The sequence below is a fragment of the Mustela nigripes genome, chromosome 1 (genome assembly GCF_022355385.1).
Source record: "Mustela nigripes isolate SB6536 chromosome 1, MUSNIG.SB6536, whole genome shotgun sequence".
NCBI classification, from domain to species: domain Eukaryota; kingdom Metazoa; phylum Chordata; class Mammalia; order Carnivora; family Mustelidae; genus Mustela; species Mustela nigripes.
In genome coordinates, this window is record NC_081557.1 from 151014241 (window position 1) to 151041738 (window position 27498).

At 36.1% G+C, this 27498-nt stretch overlaps 1 protein-coding gene and 1 pseudogene across 6 annotated transcripts in view; one reads left to right on the forward strand and one right to left on the reverse strand.

Annotated features, from left to right (window-relative positions):
- PTPN13 (protein tyrosine phosphatase non-receptor type 13) overlaps window positions 1–27498 on the forward strand; it is a 204549-nt gene that overhangs the window by 110226 nt on the left and 66825 nt on the right. For all 6 annotated transcript variants that reach the window (XM_059375355.1, XM_059375373.1, XM_059375364.1 and 3 more), the window contains 9 exons: window positions 5001–5096; window positions 5511–5604; window positions 13938–14157; window positions 18564–18638; window positions 18772–18946; window positions 21071–21224; window positions 21491–21629; window positions 22577–22729; window positions 25640–25822. In XM_059375355.1, coding sequence (XP_059231338.1) covers window positions 5001–5096; window positions 5511–5604; window positions 13938–14157; window positions 18564–18638; window positions 18772–18946; window positions 21071–21224; window positions 21491–21629; window positions 22577–22729; window positions 25640–25822 — 1289 coding nt within the window. The remainder of the gene's footprint in view (window positions 1–5000; window positions 5097–5510; window positions 5605–13937; window positions 14158–18563; window positions 18639–18771; window positions 18947–21070; window positions 21225–21490; window positions 21630–22576; window positions 22730–25639; window positions 25823–27498) is intronic.
- On the reverse strand, window positions 6096–6227 carry LOC132009013 (U4 spliceosomal RNA; annotated as a pseudogene).

Consider the following 27498-nt stretch of genomic DNA (forward strand, 5'->3'; position numbering starts at 1 on the left):
ATGTTGCAATTATCTTGAGTCTCACTTTCTGCCTGTCACTTGTCCAAGCTTGAATATGTATCACTTGTAAATTATGTTTTTAGATTATAGTTTGTGCTGGCTTAGTTTGATTTTAATGGGAATATTGTAGATTTGAACATTTCCTCTGAAATAACTTTATGTAAGTTTAGAATATCATGTAAATCTCCATGATATGCTAAATATTAAAAGTATAGTGTTCATGATCACACACTATAGCTTTATATGTTTGAAGTGTTAAGTGTGGTAAGTGGTGGTAGAAATTGTGACTCTAATTGCCAAAACTATGGCTTAATACTCTAGCCTATTGAAAAGCTGCCTCTTATTGTTACTATGGAAGTGAAGTCGATAGGATATTAGGGCTGGAGTGATTTTTGTTTAAAATATCAGATTATGGTTGAAGAATAATAAAATACCTCGGATTTTTCTATCTTGTATTCTGACAAAAAAAAATAGTATACTTTCAATTATGGTAAAATAGTGCTAGAAATGAAAAGATGTCTTCAATTGTCAGAGTATGTATGATTACAAAATCTCTATAACTAGAATTCTCTCCAAATGTTAATGCTTTAAGCCATCCTTCTGTGGATCCTATTCTTCTCATTCTCTCTCCGCTAGTCTACAGAATGCTTTTGGAGAGAATATGTTCCTTTGTGTTCTGTGTGTTTATATACATAGATAGACTCACATACACCCAGTTTGGTGCTGCTTTTTTTGGCGACATGTATTGAGGCTGATTTTACGCTCGCATTTATTCTTCTGCACTCATTATTTCTACACTAAGATTCTTTCCCACAACTTCACTTTCCATATCTAAAAACTAAGTACTCATAGGAAATCAAAGAAATGGAAATTGTCTAGTGAAATGAAGAATAATCATGACCCTAAATGGACCCCGGAACACTGATTTGTACAATGTAAACTTCATTTAAATATTTACTAACTGCAGAATTTGCAAGTCAACAAATCAGATATTGCATCTAATTCTATCCCACAAAAGTCAAATACAGTTCTGCAATTATAATGGCAAAAGCTTAAGATTTTGCTGTTACAATTTTAACATTGCAGTGAAAGTGGCCATATGTGCATTTTATAAAAAGAGTATTTGAATATTCTTAATAAGTCCATTTCAAATGGTTCAAGAATTTTGGCATTCATAAAACTTTGTGTATACTATAAATAATTAGAAGCACTTCTTTGTTTAAAAAAATAGTCTGATACTTTTTAATTAAAATAGCAATCAGTAGATTTTGTTGATCTGGAAGACGGGTATGTGAGGATGTATTGTGCTTTCTGTTTTTGTGTCTCTGTAGAAGTTTTCATAATAAATTTTTTTTTCTTTTTTAATCATTCAGTTAATACCCCATACCTGGGTGCCTGGGTGGCTCAGTTGGTTAAGCGACTGCCTTCAGCTCAGGTCATGATCCCGGAGTCCCGGGATTGGGTCCCGCATCTGGCTCCCAGCTCCATGGGGTGTTTTCTTCAACCTCACCTTCTCTCCCTTCATGCTCTCTCTCACACATAAATAAATAAAATCTTTAAAAAAAAAAATACTCCATTTCTAGGATCTGGACCAAATCTGAAGTGCTTCTATTATACATTTAAATATAGATAGAAAACATATTTGTGGTATCTGGATCCTTCAAAAAAAAAAAAAAAAGAGTCATCTATAATGTAAAGATAATGCATGGATAATTAGGGATCACCCTTCTTCTGCAGACCAGAACAGTGGACAAAATCTACTTTGGAACTAGTTAGTGTCTACTGGATGCCTTTAAGTAGGTCATCTCAGAAAACCAAGCAATGTTCTGTCAGATCACTTGATCTGTAAGGATGCAAAATATAGCGCTCCATATACACCAATGCAAGATACACTCTTGGTAAAGGACATGTTTGTAATAATTTTGTTTGCAGGGAATTTTGTAATAATTCCTGAAATGGTTAAATTTATTATTTAATTCAGAAATGGAAAGCCAATACTTACAAAGGCTAGCCTTTCTCCTAAGCATAACTGAGTAGTAAATAATGCCTGGGAATTTTAATCTGGCCATGCCCCTACATGAAAGGAACGTGGCTGACAACATTTTTAAAAGATACATTCCAGAATACAAGAAGCTTACAAAAGCGATTCCTGCACTTTAATTAACACAGACTTCCACTCCTACCCCAGTCTTTGAAGAAGAAAAGAAAATATTCTATTCCCTAGTAGTGCTGCAAATCTGATCATCCTCTCCATGTTTCTGGAGTACCAGTGCCCCATTACTATAAAACAATAAGGCATCATATGTCAGTGCTCTCCCTCCCCACAGGTGTGATACTGAGAACATTTACAAACCAACAGTTCATCAAGGAGAAGTGAGTTGTTATGCATTTAAAAGGGGATAATCAATATTACATTAATTTGCCTCACAGAAGGAACCCAAGAATCAAAAAAAGGAAAGGGAACATGGACTCATGAAATAATGTAAGAACAATAATGAAGCACCACCAAAGAACAGAAATTCAACTTAAAATTTATTTACTAACTTAACACCCACTTGGCAGAAATAGTTATAAAGCAGTAAATTCATGAGACACCTGGGTGGTTTGTTGGTTAAGCGTCTGCCTTTGGCTCAGGTCATGATCCCAGGGTCCTGGGTACGAGCCCCAAGTCAGGCTCCTTACTCAACGGGGAGCCTTCTTCTCCCTCTGCCAGCCACTTCCCCTGCTTGTGCATACTCGCATGCTCTCTCTTTCTGTCTGACAAATTAATTAATTTTTATAAAAAAGTAAATTCATTGTGGGGTGTGAAATTGTTATTGCATGGCATAACATCCAAGTGACTGAAGTTGTCTGTTCTGTCTACTAAATAAACTTATTGAGACTGTGTACTTTTCTTTGTAAGGTAAAAACCATATTGCCTCTGTACATTTGAGTCCTCTCCTTGACCTTCTTGGTTTCATTTACTGTCCTGTACATTGCAATGCCAGGTTTGCTGTTCAAGTTACTTTGGGGAATCCCTCAAAAATTTAACATGGCAGTTCTATAACAATATAACAAACTTCTTCAGTGCCCTTGAAAAATAGCAGTTCTTCTTAAGTAACCAATTAGCGTAAGTAACAATTACTTAAGTTAATTGGTTAAGTTTAAATAGAACTAGACAAAACCATTATTTGATGCCTTCTAAAATCTTTTCCAATCATATTTATCTTAAACCAGAGAAATTTTTTAAAACTTATTTTATTTACCATCACACTTGCTTGTGGTAGAATGGAATCATTTTTTTAAAGTACTAGTAAATATTTGGATTTTCAATCCCAAAACTCTTTTCATTAATTATGGTATTATTTCTTACTCATATTCAGTGTGTACAAAGCTGAACAAAATAGGGGTGTTCTGTATAATGCCTACATCCTCAGGTAAACATTGCCCCAAGAACGATGTGCAACTTCCTTTCTAGCAAGTGGCTATTTTTCCTTCTTTGTCTCAGCGTGACCTCCTTAGTCCTCCAGCCCATCATCTTCATCCTGGTTCTACAAGCCTGGTTCCTGCCGTGTCATTTGACTATTTCATTAATTTATTTATCCCTTTTTCTTTTAACAATCTCTACTGAACACCTTGTAGCACCAGGAATAAGTCAGTTCATTTTGTGAAGTTCCTGTTCTTAAGCTTGCAAACTAGTGAAAAAGAATCCCTCCCATATATATCCATTGTGTGCCGTCATACATCCCATGTCTCCTCCCTCAGTTCTAGGTGTTTCCCATAGTTTTCTTTCTCTGGTGCCAAGAAAAAGCCGCAAAACCATTCTGACTGGTTCCAATGAAATTCATGCACTCCAGCCTAATTTAAACCCTCAATGGCTATATAAAAGTTTTCATGTGGTTTTTACTGCCTCTTATCACATTCTTCATAGCAGAATTTCTTTACTCTTCTCAAGCTCCCAGCCACTGGCTCCCAGGAAGTGACACATGTTTTATTGCTGGGAGTAAGGCAACCTCTGATATGTGATATGTTATTCCTTCTGTATTTTCACTCTTTCCCTTGTCCGTCATTTCTTAAGAAGAAAAAAGTCTTTCCTCTTTGCCAAAATGACAATCCATGTGTGTTGGGGTTTTGTTTTGTTTTTCATATTCTGTTTCCTTCACCTTTTTTTCATCAATTTTCTCCACCATCATTTGCAACTTCAGTCTCTCTCAATCTGCAGGCTTATCATCCACTAACATTCTGCTTAGACATCCCACCCTGCCACAAAGACTCAGATAACTCATTCAGTCTATTTTTTTCTTACATTAAATTTTTTTTTAAGATTTTATTTATTTATTGGACAGACAGACATCACAAGTAGGCAGAGAGGCGGGCAGAGAGAGAGAGAGGGAGAAGCAGGCTCCCTGCTGAGCAGAGAACCCAATGTGGGGCTCCATCCCAGGACCCTGGGATCATGACCTGAGCCAAAGGCAGAGGCTTTAACCCACTGAGCCACCCAGGCACCCAAATTTTTAATGTTCTATTTAAATATTTGTGCTTTTGTATGTTTTGGGGAGTGGGTGGAGAGAGGTCTGTAGTTTTCATCAAATTCTAACAAATGAATCTGTAACTCCACAGTATTAAGAGCCACAGCTATAAATGTAGTCAGAGACCAGGTTATGAGAGGCTTTGGATACCAAGAGAAGGAGGTTTTAAACTGAATCCTGAAGACTTTAACAAATAATAGTAATATGCTCAGATTCTCATTTCTGGAAAGTTCTGAACATGTCACACAGCTGGCAAGTAGTGAGCAGAGATCTAAGCCCAGATAATCTGGTGTCAGAGTCCAGATTCTTAACAAGTGTGCCAAACTGCCTCGAAATTGGAATTATGTTGTTTGAATACCATCCAGCAATTGGTAAATTTAAAGCAATATATAAAATGTTCTAGTCTCATACGAGTAAATGAAATGTTTGATTTGATTTGTGTGTAACAGTTAATGCATTTGCTTTTTAATGTTTTTGTTTTAATCCTTTTAGAACCAATTCGAAGATACAAAACTTACCACAGTGATATCTTTAGTACCTCCAGTGAAAGTCCATCTATCATTTCCTCTGAATCAGATTTCCGACAAGGTGAGAGGCATTTGAGTAACCAAAATGTTTTTAAGAAACCATGAACGTCCTTCCTTTTCAGTGACGTTAAGCTATAAGGTGTCAAAAGAATAATTCTCTATAGATATTAAAATTATAAAAAGCTGATGATTACTCTTTTTAACAGTATTTTAGGACCTTAATAGCATCAAACATCATCAAACAACAATATAGTCATTTTCATAATAGGAAAAAATTCATTGTCTTCAAAAATAATGTCACTTGTCTCTGAAGAGTTTAAAGATATTATGTCATTAATTTGATGGTATGAATGTGATATGTTAAAATGACCTTAGTGTATCTGCTAAATGTTTGAGTTTTAAATAAAGCTACTTCATATTTTTATCACCTGTGCAGTTTTCTCTTTATTCATTCCTTTTTTCATTCTTTAATTAGTACGAAAAAGTGAAGCTTCCAAGAGGTTTGAATCCAACAGTGGTCTCACAGGGGTAGATGAAAACCTAAGTCAAAGCCAGTCACAGAGACCAAGGTATGTAATATGAAAAAATAGTAACAATAAATTGCCAATGGCAGGGTTTTTTTATTAGAATCAGGGAGAATTTTTGAAAATTATCCTCTTTTTTCTATAGTCTCTATTTTCCTTTTTCTTTACCTCTTCTTTGAGTTCTTGAAAATTTATTTAATTACGTGGAACACATTGTAGTTGTATGTGTTTGAGTTATTGGAATCTTTTAAAATTAGAATTGGCTGTGGTTATTTATAGTCTGTTCTTGAAATTAAAATTGTCAATATGTATCTAAAATAACTTACTAGCAGGAAATTCTGAAGGGATGGCATCAAGAATCTGTGAAAAGATAGTAAACCTTGATTTCTAAGAGAATAATTTCTCTTTCGAAAAGTTGAGTGGGCTTAACAAGAAGGTTTTCAGGGAGTATTTTTTGTTGAATGAATAATGACTAGGTTACTACTAAGTAACCTATTATGTAAAAAGTTAACTATTCACTACATATTTACTGGCTTAAAAGAGGTTATTTTTTTTTTTGGTTTTTTCTTTTTTAAGTTCAATCTGGGCTTTCAAGTTCATTTTCAATTAGCAATAATCGCGCCTCGGATAAACCTCATTGGCTACGATACTGCCACTGCTATTCAGCTTTCTTATAAGGTATTAGGTATTCTTGTGCTGTGCTTAGGATGGTGGTATTATAGTTATATATTGATTTACTTTGTTTAAACTGAAAAGTATCAAGTCAATACTGAATATTTTGATGTATTTTCTTTTCATGTGTGCCCAGGTCCCTTACCTGAATAAAAGCATATTGTTAATGTTAAACATTAATTTGACATTTGTAATATGTTATTACAGAATCAGATGTTGTTTCAGAATTTACTCCCAAACTATGGAAATCCTTTTAAATTTGATATCTTAGTCTGTTTAATTCAAGTATCACCATATACAAAAGAATCATTTAGAGATTAACAAAAACTTGCCCCTTAGCTAATTAATTCTGACAGACAGTGTTTCACACCTGTAAACTATTAATAGACCAGGTAACCCTAGCCATATGATTAAAACAGACAATTTATCTAGGGTTTAGACTCCAAATAATTAAATACATTACACTAAAGTTATTCCTTTTAATATTGCAGTTTTTATTAAATTTATGTCTTTTTCTCTTCTCTCTTATGCCTTTTAAAATAATCCATGACACTTTATTTCCTTGGAGGAAAGCTCTAATAAGCATTCATTTACCTAAAGCAGTATTTTATTTGCATAATAGAATTTTATATTACTAGGACCCCGTTGTGGTGATAACCATGATTGGGTAATTTTGAACAAAGAGGTAAGAGACAAAGATAGGTTTATGTTTGATGTTATACGATTTTCTTAAAGACACAAAAGCATTTTGGGATGAACAGCAATACAAAGCAAATATTGAAATGCAGTCAGTTCTGTGGTGAATTGAGGGAGTCACTCCTCCCTATATATTTAATTTGGAGAAAATTTATATAAATAGTATGATGCTCTTCAGCTCAATGAAAACATGTTAAAGATAACAACTGGAGAATTATTGGGCTTGTGTATTAAAAATTGCTTTTATAGTTCATTTATTAGTTGTTTAAAAACATGTTCCTCCAAATAAAATTAAATCATTTTGTGACTCTTCTTTCAATTTTCTTGATAAGTTACATCAAGAGATTATGAGAGAATATTTGTTTCAACTGTTTCCAAGTTTTATTTTTAGGGCACATTAACTTTAAAGCCACCTAAATCATATTCTAATTATAAACTATCTTTATTTCACACTTTAAAAGGGAAAGAAAAACTCAATATGGCATTTATAAACTCTCCATTAGATAAAGACATATATAAAAAAAAGTATTTCAAGGAATAGTAGATTGTTAAGTCTCTGTATATGCTATATTTCATATAAGATGCTAAACTCTACTTCTTTTAGACAAATCTCACCCCCTTTTTCTGCCCACAGAAAAACACATTAACTAAGATACTCTAAATTCCTTATTTCAGTGCAGAATTTTCTGAATGTGAACAAAGGTTTCTGATAATATCCTTAGCATGCTGGCATACAATTGGGAGGCCCTGTTTTGTTCTTTAGGTCATATATTTGTGAGATCTATAAATAGTTCTCTATTTAGACATGTTTGCATGCTTCTTTATAAAAATTTCCATTCCCTTTAGCTAAAATGAAATGGAAAAACAGATCCAGGCAGTGCTATTGATTTGTATCATAGGGGGTGGGGGGAAATTAACAGGAAATTATGAGTCAGATACAGCAGAATGAGTAATTTTTTGATTCTGAGTTATCAAAAGTGTCTTTCAGTGACCAAAAAGGATATTCAAAGCTGTTTTCCAAAGAACATCTCTAAGTTTTTTCTGTTAACTTTTGAAGTACAGTTTATACATAATACAATTCCCACTGCTTCTGTGCCTATCTGCTTGACAAGGTAACCTATTTTTCTAACTTAAAGCAACCTACTTATTCATTCCTATATGATCCAGATTTTCTTTGTTTTTTGTTCATGTGTTTGCTTTGTTTAGGTTTTATTTTTTATTTTGTTGCCTCTCAAACGTTTTAGCCTTTATAGGAACACTACCAAATATTGCGTTGAAAGAGATAAACTGATGGTCATTTTTTCTACCTGTTTGTAACTCTGGTATAAAATAATTTGAACAAGAAAGCTAATATATTTAATAAATATATTAGGTGCAAGTTAAAATGTATAGATTTATATTCTTATTATTGTCCTTGACCCCTCACTTAAGTGAGATTTTGTCATTTTGTCATTTTCTCAAGAAGTGATTGCTGTGCACCTGCCATCTATTGGGAACTTTTAGGTACTGGAGATAGAATCATGAACAAAACCAAGAAAAAGTGTCCCTCAAGGAATTTCTAGGGCTGAGAGATAGCGAATAAACTGTTAAAAAACAAGTGAGTAATGCACCATCAGATAATGATGGTGCTTTAAAGAAAAATAAAGCAGGCTAAGGGGATAGAGAGTGCACACAGAGGGAAACTGATCAACAAAGTGAAAAGTCAATCTACTGAATGGGAGAAGATATCTATAAGTGATATTTCTGATAAGGAATCATACCCAGAATAGATAAAGAAATTATACAATTTACACCAAGAAGAGGCCAAGTGATCTAATTTAAAAATGGGCAGCGGACCTGAATAGACATTTTTTCCAAAGAACACATATAGATGGCTGATAGGCACATGAGAAGATGCTCAACATCATTAATTATCAGGGAAATGCAAATCAAAACCACAATGTGGTATCAGCTCACACCTGCCAGAATGTCTGAAATCAAAAAGACAAGAAACAAGTGTTGGCTAGAAGGTGGGGAAAAGGAATCTGGTATACAGTTGGTGGGAATGTAAAGTGGTGCAACCATTGTGGGAAACAGTATGTTTCAAAAAATTAAAAGTAGAAATACCATATGATCCAATAATTCCACTAGTGGATATTTACCCAAAGGAAATTGAAAACACCAGTTTAAAAACATATTTGTACCTCTGTGTTTACTACAACACTATTTACAATAGCCAAGAAGTGGAAGCAACCCAAGTGCCCATCAGTAGATGAATGGATAGAGAAGACACACACACACACACACACACACACGCACGCACCCTGGAATATTACTCAGCCTTAAAAAATAATGAGATCTTGCCATTTGCAACAACATGAATGGACCTAGAGGGTATTATGCTGAGTGAAATAAGTCAAGCAGAGAAAGGTGAATACCATATGATTTCATTTATATGTGGAATCTTAAAAAACGAAACAAATGAACAAACAAAACAGACACAGACCTTAATACAGAGAACAAACTATTTTTTTCTTTTTTTTTAAAGACTTTATTTATTTATTTGACAGAGAGATATCACAAGTAGGCAGAGAGGCGGGCAGAGAAAGGGGGAAGCAAGCGCCCCACTGAGCAAAGAGCCCGATGTGGGGCTGAATCCCAGGACCTCGAGAACATGACCTGATCCAAAAGCAGAGGCTTAAACCCACTGAGCCTACAAACTGTTGATTATGAAAGTGGGGAGGGAGTGAAATAAATAAAGAGGATTAAGAGGTACATTCTTTCAGTTATAAAATAAGTCACAAAAATGAAAAGTACAGCATTGAGAATATAGTCTATAATATTGTAATAACTTTGTATGCTGACTATACTTGACATGGTGAGCATTGAGTGATATAGAATTGTCATAACCCTGTGTTGCTCACCTGAAACTATACCATTGTATATCAGCTACACTTCAATACTAAAAAATTAAATTTAAAAAGACATTAAAAAAAAAAAAAAGAAAGCAGGATGAAGGGTAGAGAGTACAGGGTTGTGATGTCAAAGTTCTATTTTACATAGGTAGGGTGATTAGAGGAGGCCTTTCCCAAGGATTATATTTTAACCGAAAACTATTTTAAGTGACAGGGTGAACTATGAAGATATCAGGAGACAGAGCAAAGGGAATGTCAAGAGCAGAGGCCTTGCATTATGAGAGATGTGTTGTATGTCAGAGGAATACAGGAAGGACATGTGGGTGCAGCAGAATGAGAGAAAGGGAGAGTGGGTAGTAACCAGAATCCAAATCGTCTCATACCTCAGGAGCTTAAGTGAACACTTTGGACGTATGACGGGAAGCCATTGGGTGGCTTGAAAACATAGATGTGATTTACAGTTAATAGGATTACTCTGTTATGTTCTCTGAAGAACAGATTACAGGAGTAAAAGCCTAGTTAGGAAGTAATGACAGTGAGACCTAGCCCCACATCCATTTGGATGGCTATAGCCCAGATTAGATTGCTTGTGATAGAGAAGAGTCAGATATAGATATTTTCAAGGTTGTGTTTTCAGGATTTGCTGCTCAATTATATAGGAGATTTGTAGGATAGAGAAATCAAGAATGATCCCCAGTTGTGTTGTGAAGCAACTGGTGAATGAGAAAAATTGGACAAGGGAAAAAATATCAAGAATCTGATTTGAGACATAATAGCCTAAAGATGCATATTAACATCCAAGTAGAACACTCACCTAGGCAAATAAAATTAGAATTTAGAGGAGAGGCTGAGTTATAGGCATATATAATGTAATTAAGGCTATGAAAGTAGATAAGATCATGTAGCTATGGAGTATATATGGAGACTAGGAAAATCTGGAGGTTTGAGCACTATTGTCGTCAAATACTAGGAGATTAGAAATGAAGGAGGCACCAACAAAAGAGCCAAAAAGGAAAAGCCAATAAAGTAGAAGGAAAATAAAGAGCATGGTTTTCCAGAAGGAAAATATTTTAAGACTAGGAAGGACTACACCTGGTGGCTCTGTCATTTAGGCATCCAGTGTCTTGATTTCAGCTCAGGTCATGATCGCAGGGTCATGAGCTCAGCTCCATGTCCTACAACATGCTGCTTACGGAGCCTGCTTAGGATTCTTTCTCCCCATCCCTCTGCCCCTCCCCGCCTCTGAAACAAAACAAATGAAAAGAATAGGAAAGACTGAGCAACTGTGTCTTTTGGTGCTTAGAGGTCAAGTAAAATGAAAATCGAGGATTATCCTTGGACCTTGACAACGATGAGGTCTGTCATTTCTGTGAACAGCTTTGGTGAAATTGTAGGGACTAAAACTGTTGGTCTGAGACCAAGAGGGTGGGAGATGAAGTGGAGATAAAACTTAAACAATGAGAAGAAATTTACTCTAAAAGACAACAGGGAAAAAGGGGGATAGAGTCCAAAAGAGGATGTACAACCAAAGGAGAATTTTGTTTTTGTTCTGAGCAGGAAATAGTACATCATGTTTGTAGACTAATGACAATAACATAGTTTTCGATAGTATGAATGCGCGTGAGGGGATAAGTGCAAGGGCAAAGTCTCTGAGTAGGAGAGGGGATGGAATTCCATGCCCCGGAGAGGTGTCAGACCTCCGAAAGGCTGCAGGAGATCCATCACCGTTACAGAGGAGAAGACAGAATATATGGATGTATATCTGGAAATTTTGGAGGCATGGGTTGAGGAAGTTTTTTCCTGATTGCTTCTTAGTTCACCGAGAAAACTGAGGAAAGGTCATCAGTAGAGAGAAAGAGGGAGAGAGTATTTGAGCTTTGAAAAGAAAAGGGAAGGCGAAGAAGGTATAAAGTAGTCCTCTAAGAAAATGAGTTACCAGACAGCGCTGAGAGCCCAGTGAGATCAGTCAGCATGGTTCTGCAGTTTCTTGAGAGTTTAGTTTGTCTGCAAAAGAGTGGTCCTAGGGTCCTGGGATCAAGCCCCGCACCAGGCTCCCTGCTTGGCGGGAAACCTGCTTCTCCCTCTGCCACTCCCCCTGCTTGTGTTCCCTCTCTTGCTCTGTCTCTCTCTGTCAAAGAAATAAGTAAAATATTTTTTAAAAGAAAAAGAGTGATTTTAATGATGGGCCTTGGAATTCAGTGTAAGGGTAAAAGATGGGTAATAGAGAAAGTGGTGGAGTCAGTGAATTCTTTGAAGAAGGGTATTAGAGGTAGTGAGCGAAAAAGATACGATTTATATAGAGAGTTCATTGGAGGATGGAAATAGAACATTTTTAGAGGTAGTGCAGTTACTGTTTATAGGCGACACAACCTTGGAAGTAGATGACTGGCTGGCTGGCGTGTGGAAGGCTGGAGTGTTGGAGGACTCCCCCAGCCTCTGTAACACAATCTTGAATGATAACAGGAGTCCTGATGTCAGGTACTTAAATGTCTAATGAATAAGAGAGAGTTGACCAGTAGGACAACTGAATGTCTAAAGCAAAAGCAGAGCGGGGGAATAAGTGATTTCATATCATGTACTTCAGGGAAGCTGGGGGCTCTTGTAAGTCAGCAATGGTCTGGAAGCAGAAATAAGAATTAAGGGGAATCTAGGGGCACCTGGGTGACACAGTCAGTTGAGGGTCCAGCTCTTGGATTCAGCTAGGGTTGTGGTCTCAGATCTAGTCCCACATCAGGCTCTGTGTTCCACATGGAGTCGGCTTCAGATTCTCGCTCCCTCTCCCTCTGCCCTCCTGCTTGTACTCGCTCTTTTTCACTGTCGCTCAAATAAATAAATAAATCTTTTTTAAAAATATGAATTAAGGGGAAACTCTATCCCATCTGCAGGCCCAGTGGTACAGGACTATAAAAATAAACAGCCCCATTTGAAGAGAATTGCAGTGGAATCAGTTTCAGAGGATGCTAGAATGTTTTTTGTTGTTGTTGTTGTTGTTGTTTTAATTTTTTTATTTTTTTATAAACATATAATGTATTATTAGCCCCAGGGCTGCAGGTCTGTGAATCACCAGGTTTACACACTTCACAGCACTCTCCGTAGCACATACCCTCCCCAATGTCCATAACCCCACCACCCTCTCCCGACCCCTCTCCCCCTGGCAACCCTCAGTTTGTTTTGTGAGATTAAGAGTCACTTATGGTTTGTCTCCCTCCCGATCCCATCGTGTTTCATTTATTCTTTTCCTACCTCCCAAACCCCCCACATTGCATCTCCACTTCCTCATATCAGGGAGATCATATGATAGCTATCTTTCTCCAATTAACTTATTTCAATAAGCAAAATACCCTCTAGTTCCATCCATGTCATTGCAAATGGCAAGATTTCATTTCTTTTGGTGGCTGCATAGTATTCCATTGTGTATCTATACCGCATCTTCTTTTTTTTTTTTTTTTTTAAAGATTTTATTTATTTGACAGACAGAGATCACAAGTAGGAAGGGAAGCAGGCTCCCCGCTGAGCAGAGAGCCCGACTTGGGGCTTGATCCCAAAACCCCAGGATCATGACCCGAGTGGAAGGCAGAGGCTTTAACCCGCTGAGCCAACCCGGCGCCCCTATACCACATCTTCTTTATCCATTCATCTGTTGATGGACATCTAGGTTCTTTCTATAGTATGGCTATAGTGGACATTGCTGCTATAAATATTTGGGTGCACGTGCCCCTTCAGATCACTACGTTTGTATCTTTAGGGTAGATACCCAGTAGTGCAATTGCTGGGTCATAGGGTGGCTCTATTTTCAACTTTTTGAGGAAGCTCCATGCTGTTTTCCAGAGTGGTTACACCAGCTTGCATTCCTACCAATAGTGTGGGAGGGTTCCCCTTTCTCCATCAGAGGATGCTAGAATGTTTAGAGAAGAGGTGGAGCATGTAGATCTATCCAGTGGAAACAGGACAGCATACAATTATCAATAAAATAAAAGTAGGATTGAAATGTTACTGCAGGGGTTCTTCTGAGATGACTAAATAAAAATTGTTTAAATTCATGATATGTTACTTCACCTGTTTTTCTTTCTTGAATTAGACCAAAATAATTGTTTTCTTCTCTTTTCTCTGTAATAGACAATATGAAACACCCCTTGAAGGCAATGTAATTAATCAAGAGATTATGCTAAAACGGCAAGAAGAAGAAATGATGCAGCTGCAAGCCAGAATGGCCCTTAGACAGTCTCGGCTGAGCCTGTATCCAGGAGACACAATCAAAGCCTCTATGCTTGACATCAGCAGGGATCCCTTACGAGAAATGGCCCTTGAAACAGCCATGACCCAAAGAAAACTAAGGGTAAGTTAATTCTCAGATTACTGCATTTAAACATGATCTCACAGAGAAATTTCTTTTTTTAAGTTTTTACTTAAATTCCAGTTGGTTGGGTACCTGGGTGGTTCAGTCTGTTAAGCATCTGCCTTCAGCTCAGGTCATGATCTCGGGATCCTGGGATCAAGCCCAATGTCAGGCTCCCTGCTCAGCGGGGAGTCTACTTCTCCCTCTCCCTCTGCCTCTCCCCCTGCTCACACTCTCTCTCTCTCTCATTCTCTTTCTCTTAAATAAATAAATAAAATCTTTTTTTTTTAAATTCCAGTTAGTTAACATACTCACAGGAAAATATTATGCAAAACACTTTTAAATTCTGTAGGTGTCCTAAAGTTGCCTGTAGATGAAATCGAAATTCTATAATAATTGCACTGGTGGGGGCGCCTGAGTGGCTCAGTGGGTTAAAGCCTCTGCCTTCAGCTCGGGTCATGGTCTCAGGATCCTGGGATCAAGCCCCGCATCAGGCCCTCTGCTCCGCAGGGAGCCTGCTTCCCTTCCTCTCTGCCTGCCTCTCTGCTTACTTGTGATCTCTGTCTGTCAAATAAATGAGTAAAATCTTTAAAAAAAAATTATTACACTGGTGTTAAATGTTGGTTGCTAATAAATATTTAGCTGTTTCATTATTCTAATAAATATTTAGTCGTTTCATTATTCCATTTTTTATGAGATGGATTTAGGAAAAGATATTCTAAATAGACTGTTTATTTTAAAAGTATATTCATGATCCTTAAAGTCAACTGGATTTATTCAGTATTGTATCTTTTAATATTAAGAAATTTATTATCTCACAAACCAAGAATAGAGAGTGAAGGGTTGGTTCAGAAGTTCAAGAATGTTATCACGTATATTCGAACTTTCTGCTCTGCCATTCTCAGATTTTTGATAGTGACTTACTTTGTAATCAAAAGATGATCACGTGAGCTTCAAACACGTATCTTTGTATTACAATATTGAATGACAAAAGGAAAAAATCTGTGTCTTATATATCAGGGGGGATTTTTTTAAATGTGTTTATTTTTCTTTCAACATATGTATTTTTCTAAACTAAGCTTAAAAAGAACAGTCCTCATGTAAAATATCTTGAACATTTTACAACTTCTATAGTATTACTGTTAAGAGCTCTCAAGTACTTCATTATATGAATTTATCATGTACCATGATTTCTTCAATCAGTTTCCAGTTATTGGACATTGAAAATGTTTCATTTTTTCTTTCAAAGTTTTTATTTATTCATTTGAGAGAGAGCAGGAGTGGGGGATAGGAAGGAAAAGGGAAAGGAAGAAGCAGACTTCCCACTGAGCAGGGAGCCTGATGCGATGAGGGACTCCAAACCTGGCTCAATCCCAGAACCACAAGATCATGACCTGAAACAAAGGCAGATGCTTTTGTATTTTGGGGTTTTTTTTTTTGTTTTTTTTGCTGAGCCACCCAGGCGCTCCTGGACACTGGAAATACTTCTAATTTGTTATTGTTGCTATTGCAAGCAATGCTTTGATGAACATCCCTTTAGCTAAATCTTTTCAGGTAACTTCCTCCAAGTAGAATAGCCAAGTGAAAGGCAAACACCTTTTAAGACATTTGATTTGTCTTGTCAGATTGTGCATCAAAACATTTGTACAATTTTATGCTTCCTGTGATCATGCCTCTTTCACCATAGTCTTACCTACCCAGGATATTGTCTTTCTATTCTTTTATCATCACCAATGTAATACATGAGGCAGTATCTTGTTTGTAATGTCTCTATACAAATAATTCTTCAAACATGAAATAAATAGTAGTAAATGTGATAAAAATCTAGGATGAATTTTTTTCTTTTTAGTTCTGCACTGTGTATTACCCACATTCTGTTTTGGTTTTTTGTTGCTTTTTTTAAAGAATTGTCTTTTTTTTTTTTTTAATGAACATATTATGTATGATTAGCCCCAGGGATACAGTTATGTGAGTCGTCAGGCTTACACACTTCACAGCACTCACCATAGCATATACCCTCCCCAGTGTCCATAACCCAGCCACCCTCTCCCTCACCCCTACCCCCAGCAACCCTCAGTTTGTTTTGTGAGATTGAGTTCAAAGTTGTCTTAAAAGCATGTATATATATATATATATATATATATATATATATATATGCGCTCTGGAGTTGATAGAATTCAAATTTCCCTCATTATTTTCTAAGGAGAAGAAACAGTACAGAGTGGTGAAAAATGTTTGAACCACAAATTCCAAGACTTGGTTTCTATTGTTAATAATGCTGTTAGATGATTTTAGCCAAATTTTTAAACCACTTTGTTCTTTATTATGCTAATTTTTTAAATGTGGAATTGGGTTGTAATTTATAAGATATTATCTACGTTTAATGTTGCTCGAGTCCAATAAAATAAGATTAAGGAGAAAGGAAGAAAGTCCATAAGGCCTCATCGATTTGTCATTATCACCAATACTGTTGTCAAAATTAAACACTAGGCAGGATATCATACGAAATAGTGTGGGCTTCTAATGATTAAAGGAATGCATAAAGCATAAAGAACACGTACATATACAACTTTTTCATAAACCATAATTTCAGAGAGCTAATGCTGAACATGGCTCGTTAGAGATTCATAAATGGTATTCTGTGCCTTTACAGTATGCCACTGTTACGTGCCATCTCACTAAAAATTTGTGTTGCCTTTTAGGCAGTCAGTTTCTGGCTATTTCAATAACAAACAACTCTTCATCAAAGACTTACTGTATCAGTGACTACAGAATGTGAACTGTTGGTCCTCAAAAGACCACGTGTTTTTTCCGAAAAGAGCAGAAAGTGTATGTTTTTGGTGCTGCAAAGTAGTGTTAGTAGTTGAAGGAACAATCATCCCATTTAATTAATGTTCTTTCCCAAAATATAAGTATTTAATTTTTTCCTTTTTTTAAAATTTTATTTATTTATTTAACAGAGACACAGCAAGAGAGGAAACACAAGCATGGGGAGTGGTAGAGGGAGAAACAGGCTCCCTACCGAGCAGGGAGCCTGATGTGGGCTGGATTCCAGGACCCTGGGATCATGATGTAGCTGAAAGCAGATGCTCAACAACTGAGCCACCCAGGCGCCCCTAATTTTTTCTATGTTACTTTTGGTTGCAGATGCCTTTTAACTTGTTTATATACTGTTGCGTTAGTTTATCTGTATTGGATTCTATATTTCCCAAGGCAGACCATTTTCATTTTTTCTGCTCTATTTCTGTTCTCATTTAAAATGTGTCCTACTGGTTCGTTGAGTATTAACAAACCCTTAATGTTAAAGTTTTACTTAAATGGTATCTGTCACCTGTTCCACACTTGGTTAACTGGATAGAATTCCAACACCAAGCAATCAAGGAAGAAACCAACAAAAATAAAACTCCAGTAACCTTCATAAGTGCAAACATATCATGTGCATTAGTGTATACGAGCACACACACACACCACCTGACTTTGGCCCCAAGATTAGCCATTTCATTTTACTTTTTGTCCATTTGGACCTAATCTCCCAGTCTGTTCTGAATCCTACTCTCACCTGGAGTCTAACATTTTAAGTAATTTCCTCAACCAGTTATCCACTCTTGGCAGAAACTTCTGAATATTCAAGACATGCAGGGAAGAAGTAGATTAAGAAGGAGTAAATGAAGTGTGTGGACTCCACTTTCCCCAGCTCCTCAGTCTCCCCTATCTCCTGAAATAATGTTTTCTCACTGGAGGCAGCAATGGGGTACAAAGGCTGATATCTGTAATATCCTTAGCTGTCAACTACTTATAAAAAAAATTTAAAAAGACAGTGAGTGTCACAGGCTTCCATGCACATGATTATGAATGGATATGCATATTTTATAATTACAAAGTAGATGTTGTCCTTTGACTACATTTATTTTAGGATACAGGGAGTGTCACTCTCTAAAGGAAAATGAGATTGTGTTCAATCACTTCACACTTTAGCAGTACTAAACCAAATCTTTATCATGAGCTTGATAACTCTTCAGTAATTAAGACTACTACTTCTTTTTTTTTTTTTTTTTGAGACTCTTGAGTTTATCTGAAGGCCAAAAAATGAAAAACTTGTAAAACTGTATGAAGCAAGGCTTTACATTTGATATCACTGGTAGAAAAGGAAACTGAGGAAGAACTTCTGTTTACATTTGGTGTAGGGCATATTCCATTCCTGTTCTTCATAAAATCCACCATACTTTTTTATTTAAAGTTCCTACATTTGTTTCAGATCACCTGGTTCTGTTGTGGTGGCTTTACATGTACTTTATTATTATTATCATTATCATCATCATCATCATCATCGTTATATTCTTTGCCTGTTAAGGAAAGACCTAGATTAAAAGGTAAAAAACTGTTGATTCTACTTATGTAATTTGCAGAATTTCTTTGGCCCTGAGTTTGTGAAGATGACGATTGAACCATTTATATCTTTGGATTTGCCAAGGTCTATCCTTGTAAGTAATAAAGCCAATTTGTGTTACTCTTGGAAAATAATTTCAGTAATGACTTTTTAAAAAGCAGTTAAAATTCTTATAAGGTTTACTTTAATAAATGTCATTCTTTTTTTTTTTTTTTTTTCAATCGTAGTCCAAGAAAGGGAAGAATGAAGATAACCGAAGAAAAGTAAACATAATGCTTCTGAGTGGGCAGAGACTGGAACTGACTTGTGATACCAAAACTATATGTAAAGATGTGTTTGATATGGTCGTGGCACACATTGGCTTAGTGGAACATCATTTGTTTGCTTTAGCTACCCTCAAAGGTACCAAGATATTTTAAGTTCAGTGTGCAGTGTGGAAACTTGGCAACAAACTGACTTCCATACCTGTTATTGCCCAACTTGTCTTGGGAAATGTTAACTACATGAACACATCAGCATTGAGAAGGAGTTAGGTTCATTGTTTTAATAGCTTGTCTTTTAGCGTCTTCTCTACCTGATGGTGAAGATTTTTCTTTTGCTCAGTATACTAAAGTGGATTTTAATTATTATATTTTGGGGATCATTATATATGTCAATTGCCTACATATGTACTCTAGATACTAGTATCCTGCTAATCTGAATTTAAATATATAGCAGGATCCTATTTCTGAATCTCCACATCAGCTTCTTTAGCCTACTATCCTTAAAACATAGTGTCTTTTTTAAATGTTTTCACTTCATGACGGCAAATACATCATTTTATGTATTTTTTAAGCTTTACGTATGTGCCCTGAACTTTGTGACATTCCCAATGGTCTCAGAGCATAGTTTCAGTAGAAAGCACTCCTATTTATCAGTTAGAATTTCCATAACTTCTTACTGCTTTGAAGTTGGGCGTTACTAAATCATTATATTTATAAATTACTCTTCAATATATCAAATTCCTATTTACCTCAAAATTTAGCTTAGAGAACAGAGTACGGTCAGTTGCAGTTGAGGATCAAATTATCTTAAAACCCTACAAGATTAGGATAATGTCTTCTTTGTCACAGAAGAAATGTTTCCTTCAATTTAGTTTATTGAATTCTCGTTTCTTAAAAACTAATAGTTCACTTTGTAGAGTCATCCAATAAACATTCAATTAGTGCCTACTAATGTTCTGTCACTTTACTAATTAAAAGCTTAGACTAATCAGGTAATACCATTCATATGAATAATTAATCACAATTTCTGTTTGTAATATACCTAATTGCTGGAACATTCTGGATAAGTCAGATTTTATTGAATAAACTTTTATTTTGAGTTAATAATATTTAGATGGAATTATAGAATGAAAAAATAAAATGATGAGGGGCACCTGGGTGGCTCAGTGGGTTTAAGCCTCTGCCTTCGGCTCAGGTCATGATCCCAGGATCCTGGGATCGAGCCCCACATCAGGCTCTCTGCTCAGTGGGGAGCCTGCTTCCTCCTCTCTCTCTCTCTGCCTGCTTGTGATCTCTGTCTATCAGATAAATAATTTTTTTTAAAAACTCTTAAAAAAAAATCTTTAAAAAATTTTTTTAAAAATGATGAGTATTTTTTCTTCTAGTTTCAGTTGAAAACTCAGTAATAGATTATGCTGAGTGAAATAAGTCAAGCAGAGAGAGTCAATTATCATATGGTTTCACTTATTTGTGGAGCATAACAAATAGCATGGAGGACATGGGGAGTTAGAGAGGAGAAGGGAGTTGGGGGAAATTGGAAGGGGAGGTGAATCATGAGAGACTATGGACTCTGAAAAACAATCTGAGGGGTTTGAAGTGTAGCGGTGGGGTGGGAGGTTGAGGTACCAGGTGGTGGGTATTATAGAGTGCACGGATTACATGGAGCACTGGGTGTGGTGAAAAAATAATGAATACTGTTATGCTGAAAATAAATAAATTCAATTAAAAAAAAACTCTGCAAAAAATAAATAAAAATAAATAAAAAATCAAATAACAAATAACAAAAAAAGAAAACTCAGTAATAGTAAATAATAACTAATATTTATTGAATGCTTACTATATGCTGCATGCTTTACCAGGTGTTTTATATGCCTTATATCATTTGATCCCTACAGTAATACAATAATGCAGGATTTATCACTATCCTGATTACAGACAAGAAAACTAATGTCTAGAAAGGTTAAATAATTTATTCAGTGTCATGCAGATAGTAAATGATGCAGTGGAGTTGAATCCAGTTCTGTCTGCCCTTAGAACCCTCAGTCTTAAAAGACTCAGCCACGTCATATTGCCCCCACTGTATGCAGTTGCCCTCAGCATTCCCTGCCATACTTCTTAACAATCTTATTTTATTCTTTTTTTTCTTATTTTATTCTTATGTGGAACTATTTTGTGCAAGTCAGCCCCCCCCAAAAAAATCACAAAGGAATCAGAAGAAAACATTGAAGTATTTTTATCTGAATGTTTTCTCATTCTGTTTTAGATAATGAATATTTCTTTGTTGATCCTGATTTAAAATTAACCAAAGTGGCCCCAGAGGGATGGAAAGAAGAGCCAAAGAAAAAGAGCAAAGCCGCCGTTAATTTTACTTTGTTTTTCCGAATTAAATTTTTCATGGATGATATTAGTTTGATACAGTGAGTACACAAGTTTCTATTTTTGTCTTTTTGGCTTCTGGTCTTTGGACCCTTTAGTTTACTGATCCTGAGTTACTTGAATATGATCAATGAAAACGTCTTCTCTATCATCAAAGAAATATTTCCTTCAACATAGTTTATAAAATTCTTGTGCCTTAAAAGCTTGATAATAAACCATCTTAGGAACTCAACTTATATGCCAATAATAAGAATCTCTCCAGATTCAAGATAAAGCATAGATATTTAGTGTGCATTTGCTTTTCTAGACATACCCTGACCTGTCATCAGTATTATCTTCAACTGCGAAAGGATATCTTGGAGGAGAGGATGCACTGTGATGATGAGACTTCTTTATTGCTGGCATCCTTGGCTCTCCAAGCTGAATATGGAGATTATCAACCAGAGGTAGGATTTGGTTTTTCTTCTCCAGGGGCCACTTTTATATTGATATTTTTATCCTCGGCATAATTAAAAACTGAACCTGGTTGATGTGTTTGCTATTTAGGTCTAGAGTTGTTGTTGGGGTTTTTTGTTTGTTTGTTTGTTTTTTTAAGATTTATCTATCGGAGAGAGAGAAAGAGTGTGGGAGAAGCAGAGGGAGATCAAGTAACAATCTCAAGCAGCTTCCACACTGAGCATAGAGCTTGACACAATGTTTCAGTCCCACAACCCTGAGATCATGACCTGACTTGAAATCAAGAGTCAGATGCTCAACCAACTGTGCCACGTGCCCCAAGATCTGGAGATTTTTGAGGCTAGTTTGGTACCTTAAAGTTACTAGGTTCCCCATGTACATTGGTATATAAAATCATACAGTGTAACTTTCTCTCTCTCTCTCTCTCTCTTTTCTGTGTAAAATTTCTTGCTTCACAGTTTCAGGATATCTAGCATTTACCCTTCCTTCTCCCAATTTCTAATTAATGGATACTAGGCACAAGCCAAATCTGGATCAAAGGGGTCATCTGCCTTCCACATGGTCCATGCTGTGATGGGCTGAGAAGCTAGCAGAGTTCACTGTACAGAGAACAGATGTTTGTGACCAATCATTCCTGAAAAAAGTGGATCTGAGAGGAAGCAAGGGACAAGAATCAGTGCCACTTGAGTAGCAAACTTCTTAACATTAACCTCAACTGTAGCGACATTTGGCCCTTGTTGTCTGTCTCTTTAAGCTTGCTAATCAGTTCAATCATTTTACCTCACTGGATGAAAGAGAAAGAATGATACATTTCCTCTAAAACTCACTCCTCAGGGAGAAGTCTAAATAAAAGTGTCTTGCCTCTTGGTTGAGGCAAGAACTTTAAGATAGAAGGAAGAAGGCAAACAATTGCTTATAAAAACATTCTCTCTTCTAGGTTCATGGTATGTCTTATTTTAGACTGGAGCATTATTTGCCTCCCAGAGTGATGGAGAAACTTGATTTATCCTATGTAAAAGAAGAGTTACCAAAATTGCATAATACCTACGCAGGAGCTTCTGAAAAAGAGACAGAGTTAGAATTTTTAAAGGTAAGCATGCAAAATTACAAATGATAAAGTTTATATCTTTTTTCAAAGTAAGCAAGAAATGGAGGACATATGTATCTAAAAGCTCAAGTGCCAATAACTGATACTATGAATTATCTCACTTATTCCTGGCTAAAACCATGGCATTTTAATTGTCTTGTGAAAGAGAGGACTAAAGCTCAAAGAGCAAATGTAATATTCCCAAAGTCAATGGCTGGTATGTGGAGCAAAACTGATTCGAACCCATACCTGGTATGACTGTCGATTCGCTGCTTTTATTCAGTTCCATACTGAAAATACACTATAAATGTATCAAGATACATTGTGAAGAAGTAACAGCTGAATTTTTTGACTGGCTATAAGAGGGGAAGTCATATGGATTCTAGAATTATTTAGCTTTGTTTTTTCTTAAAACGCTTAAAATACAATTACATCCTCTAAAAATAGTGTTTCACAAATGCTGACTAATTCAGATAATGAAATGGGATCAGAAAAAATGGCTTTATGGTTCCAGATCTGCTACCAGCTTTCTTTGAGACCTCAGATAAACTGTCCATTTACGATCAGGAAAGATAGTATTGTGTTAACTTCCAATGAGAATAGCGAGTATAGTATTCTGTTGAGAAGACAAACTTTCAGAACATTCTCCTGATTTAGCTCCCTAGTATGTAACAGTGTGCCTTCCATTTGCTCCATATTGAAGGGAACTAAGGTTCCCAGCCCTACAAGTATCTATGAAGGGGTTGCACTCACCCACTTACATCACCTTTAATCTAGGGTTTGTGCTAAAACATATAATGGGGTTTGTTTTATTTAAGTTGAGTCAACATTTAAAGACATTGAATTATGTAGTTATGTTTTCCTTTAGTTACTACATTTTTATACTTGAAGGACATAAAAAGTTATATTTTTATTAATAAAGGTAGAAAGGAGATTAGCATAGTGGTAAGAATTTGCTTGGGAATTTGTAGTGAGACAGTCTTGCATTTGAATTCTTGTTTCAACCAGCTCTGTGAACTTGGACAATATATTTCACCTTCCTGAGCTTTAGTGTTCTCCCTGTAAGTAGTGTGCTTAACGCATAAGTGGGTTGCCCTACTCCTTGTAATAATATATCCTGTTACTCCATTCTCTTTAACGTTAGCATCTTTCTTCTAACCTGAGTTTTTAAAATCACATTAATACACCTTTCTAAATTTATACTTCTTTTACATCTTTCTGCAAATCATGCTCTTTGGATGCAAGGCATCCCATATCTGGTCCTTTAAAGACAAAGATTTGCCAACCCCTGATATAAAACATTTCCAACACCAGAAAACTTCCTCGTGTCCCTTTGCAGTCAATCCCCACCACCACTGTGCCAGCCCTTGGCAACTACTGATCTTCTATCACCATAGTTTTTTCTTGTCTAGAATTTCATTAAAAGAATTATGTATTATGTAGTAGTCTTCTGTATCTGGCTCTTTTCACTTAGAAACAATAATTTTGAGATTCATCCATAATATGACGTGTATCAGCAGTTTTTGTTGGTGGTGGTTTTTTTGCTGTTGTTGTTGGGGGGTGGTTTCTTGTTGGTTTTTGTTTTTTGCTGGGTAGTTTCTCTTTCTACAGATACACAACCTATTTATTTTTTCATTAGTTGATGGATATAAAACTTCCGTAAACTTTCAAATACACATTTTTATGTGAGCATATGGTTTTTACTTCTTTTGAGTGATTACCTAAGAGTAGGTTTGCTGAGATCTTTGGGAAACGTATGTTTCACTTTATAAGAAATTGTCAGATTGTTTTAAAGTGGTTATCCAATGTTACAGTACTACCAGTAATGTGTGAGATTTCTAGTTGCTCCACAGCCTCAAAATACTTGGTATGCTCAGTCTTTTTAACTATAGAAATAGGTAAGTAACAGTATATCATTGTGGTTTTAATGTGTATTGCCCTAATTACTATTTATGGTGAACATCTTTTCACGTGTTTATTTGCCATTCATGTATCTTCTCCATTGAAGTGTCTAATAAAATCTTTTGCTCATCTCTGTATCTGGTTCTGTGTCTCCTTATTGCTAAGAAATACATGCTTTCTATATGTTCTGGGTACAGTTCCTTTCTCAGATATATAATATGTTTATCTCTCAGTATGTAGCCTGCCTTTATATTTTCTTTTCCCTTTTATTTTTATTTATTTATTTATTTATTTTGAGAGGGAGATTGAGAGGGTAAGAGAGAGAATCTTAAGCAGCAGACTCCCCACTAAGCACAGGGCAGGGCTTGATCTCACAACCCTGAGATCATGACCTGAGCTGAAATCAAGAGTCAGACACTTAACTGACTGAGCCACCCAGGCACTCCATTGCATTCATATTTCTTATCACTGACTTTTGAAGATCAAATGTTTCAGTTTACCAATTTTTTATTCTATAGTTTATGTTTTTTTATGTCCCACAAAGAAATTTCTTTCAAATCCGTACCCACAAAGATTTTCTAAGCTTTATGGTTGTAGTTCCTGTATTTAGGTCTATGACCCATTTGGGGTTAATTTTCATATATTCAGTGTAATAGAGGTCAAGATTCATTTTCTTACCTGTGAATACCCATTTGTTTCAGCACTATTTGTTTTGTTTTGTTTTGTTTAATTTATTTATTTGACTGAGAAAGACAGCGAGAGAGGGAACACAAGCAGTGGGATTGGGAGAGGGAGAAGCAGGTTTCTCACCTATCAGGGCTGGATCCCAGGACCCTGCGATCATGACCTGAGCCGAAGGCAGACGCTTAATGACTGAGTCACCCAGGCACCCCTCAGCACCATTTGTTGAAAAGACTCTCCTTTCCATATCAAACTACAGTGGTACAACTTTCTATATCTTTGTCACCTTCTACCAAGGTACATTGCTATGATATGCTACTATTCCAACAGGTCTGCCAAAGACTGACAGAATATGGAGTTCATTTTCATCGAGTGCACCCTGAGAAAAAGTCACAAACTGGAATATTGCTTGGAGTCTGTTCTAAAGGTGTCCTTGTGTTTGAGGTTCACAATGGAATTCGCACACTAGTCCTTCGTTTTCCATGGAGGGAAACCAAGAAGATTTCTTTTTCCGTATGTCCATTTAAACTCCTTTTCATTATATTTTAAAATACGTGTTGTAACCTATTAATTGATTATCCTTAAGTAAACTTTTGATTCTTCTATTCAGTAGGGCTAATACATTTTAAAACTATTTAACTCTTCTCAGTTGTAGGAAGTATTATTGAGATTTTTATGTGGTCTTAGTTTTATCAGGAAGTGATTTTTAAAAGAATAGTGTACATTCCTAGCTGGTTACACGCTCAATTAACTTAGTTAAATTACAACCAAGTTGACTTTCTATTAATTCAGAACGTATTCTGGGTTACTACCTTCTCACATGGAGAAATCTCTCTAATATATATTTAAAAATAATTATTTTAACCCTAGTAAATTTTGTCTAGCTTAATAGTGGTGCCCTCACAGCAGCTATGTTAGAATTTCAGCAGTCCAGAGATTTATTGGATTTTATGAACTAAAAAAAATTTTTCATGTCCCAGAACTTTCTGTACTTTTAAGTTTTAGTGTATACTCCATGTGGAGATAAAGTTGTAGAATATCATGTTTATGAAAGATAGTAAGCCATAAAGGCATATTTTGATTTTGAAAGTCATTGGAGTTCTGAACACTGAAATGCAGTTGGGAAGCCAAAAAATATGTTAAGATACGTATTTGTTTTCTTAATGGTATGCAAGGACTACTGAGATCTCTAAGGACTACTAGATCCCGTTTTTGGGCTAAAATAGAGTCCCGCTAGAACACTGTTTATAAGGATACCAAGCTCAAAGTCCCAACTTACTCTGGTTAATTTTCAACTTAGAGACCTTTGAAATCAGTTCTAGACTTGATGGTTAGTGGGTTGGTTTCCTGTGACACCCAGTGGTACCACTAAGATTCCCAGATAATAATGTGTTCTCTCAGGAAAGCCCAGATAGCCTCATCTTCCCAAGACTGTCAAGACCAGGAAATTGCCCTGGTATAATTTACCTTCCCCAGTGGAAATGCTGGCAGAGCAAATATCTGGAGGAAAGCTTAGATTAATTAACTACAAATCTAATTTGGACCAATTTTAAAAAGGCAACAATTCAAGTAAATTATCTAGCATTCAGCTCTCTGTTGTTTGCCAAGCTAGCACACCAGCCCTGCCATATGTAGAACTAGCTGTGATTAGCTCATTTTTAAAGATCTCCAGTAATAGAGGAGATCACATTCCCACGCAGACTGTTCTTGTGTTTAACAAAACTTGTTTATCCCAAGCTTCCTCCTCCAACACAGAGCCCTTTTAAACACTCCTTTCCCCCCCACCCCCACTAGCCTCTGGGGAGATGGAAATGTCACCCTCCTTCGCCTTTTCTCATCTCTCACAACTGAATTCCCGTGGACACATTTCTTGTCCAGTTTTTCAGTAAACACACAGAATATTCTTATAATTTGTTTCGAACCTATACAGCTTTACAACTTTGAAGAACAATGTCCTAGGGAATTACTTGACAGTGGTTATGTTCCTTTGAGAAAAAAATTCCTCAACTATTTCAATTCACTAGGTATGCTACTGCTAGTCAAGGTACTAGTTTGGTGCTACTGAGTCTTTAATTCCACTTTAATACTTGCTGATTTCCTTTTTTAAGAAAAAGAGAACTGGGTCCCAGAGATTTCATTGGCAACATATTCAGATAGAATTTAATAACCTTATTTTGCTTTTATTGCAT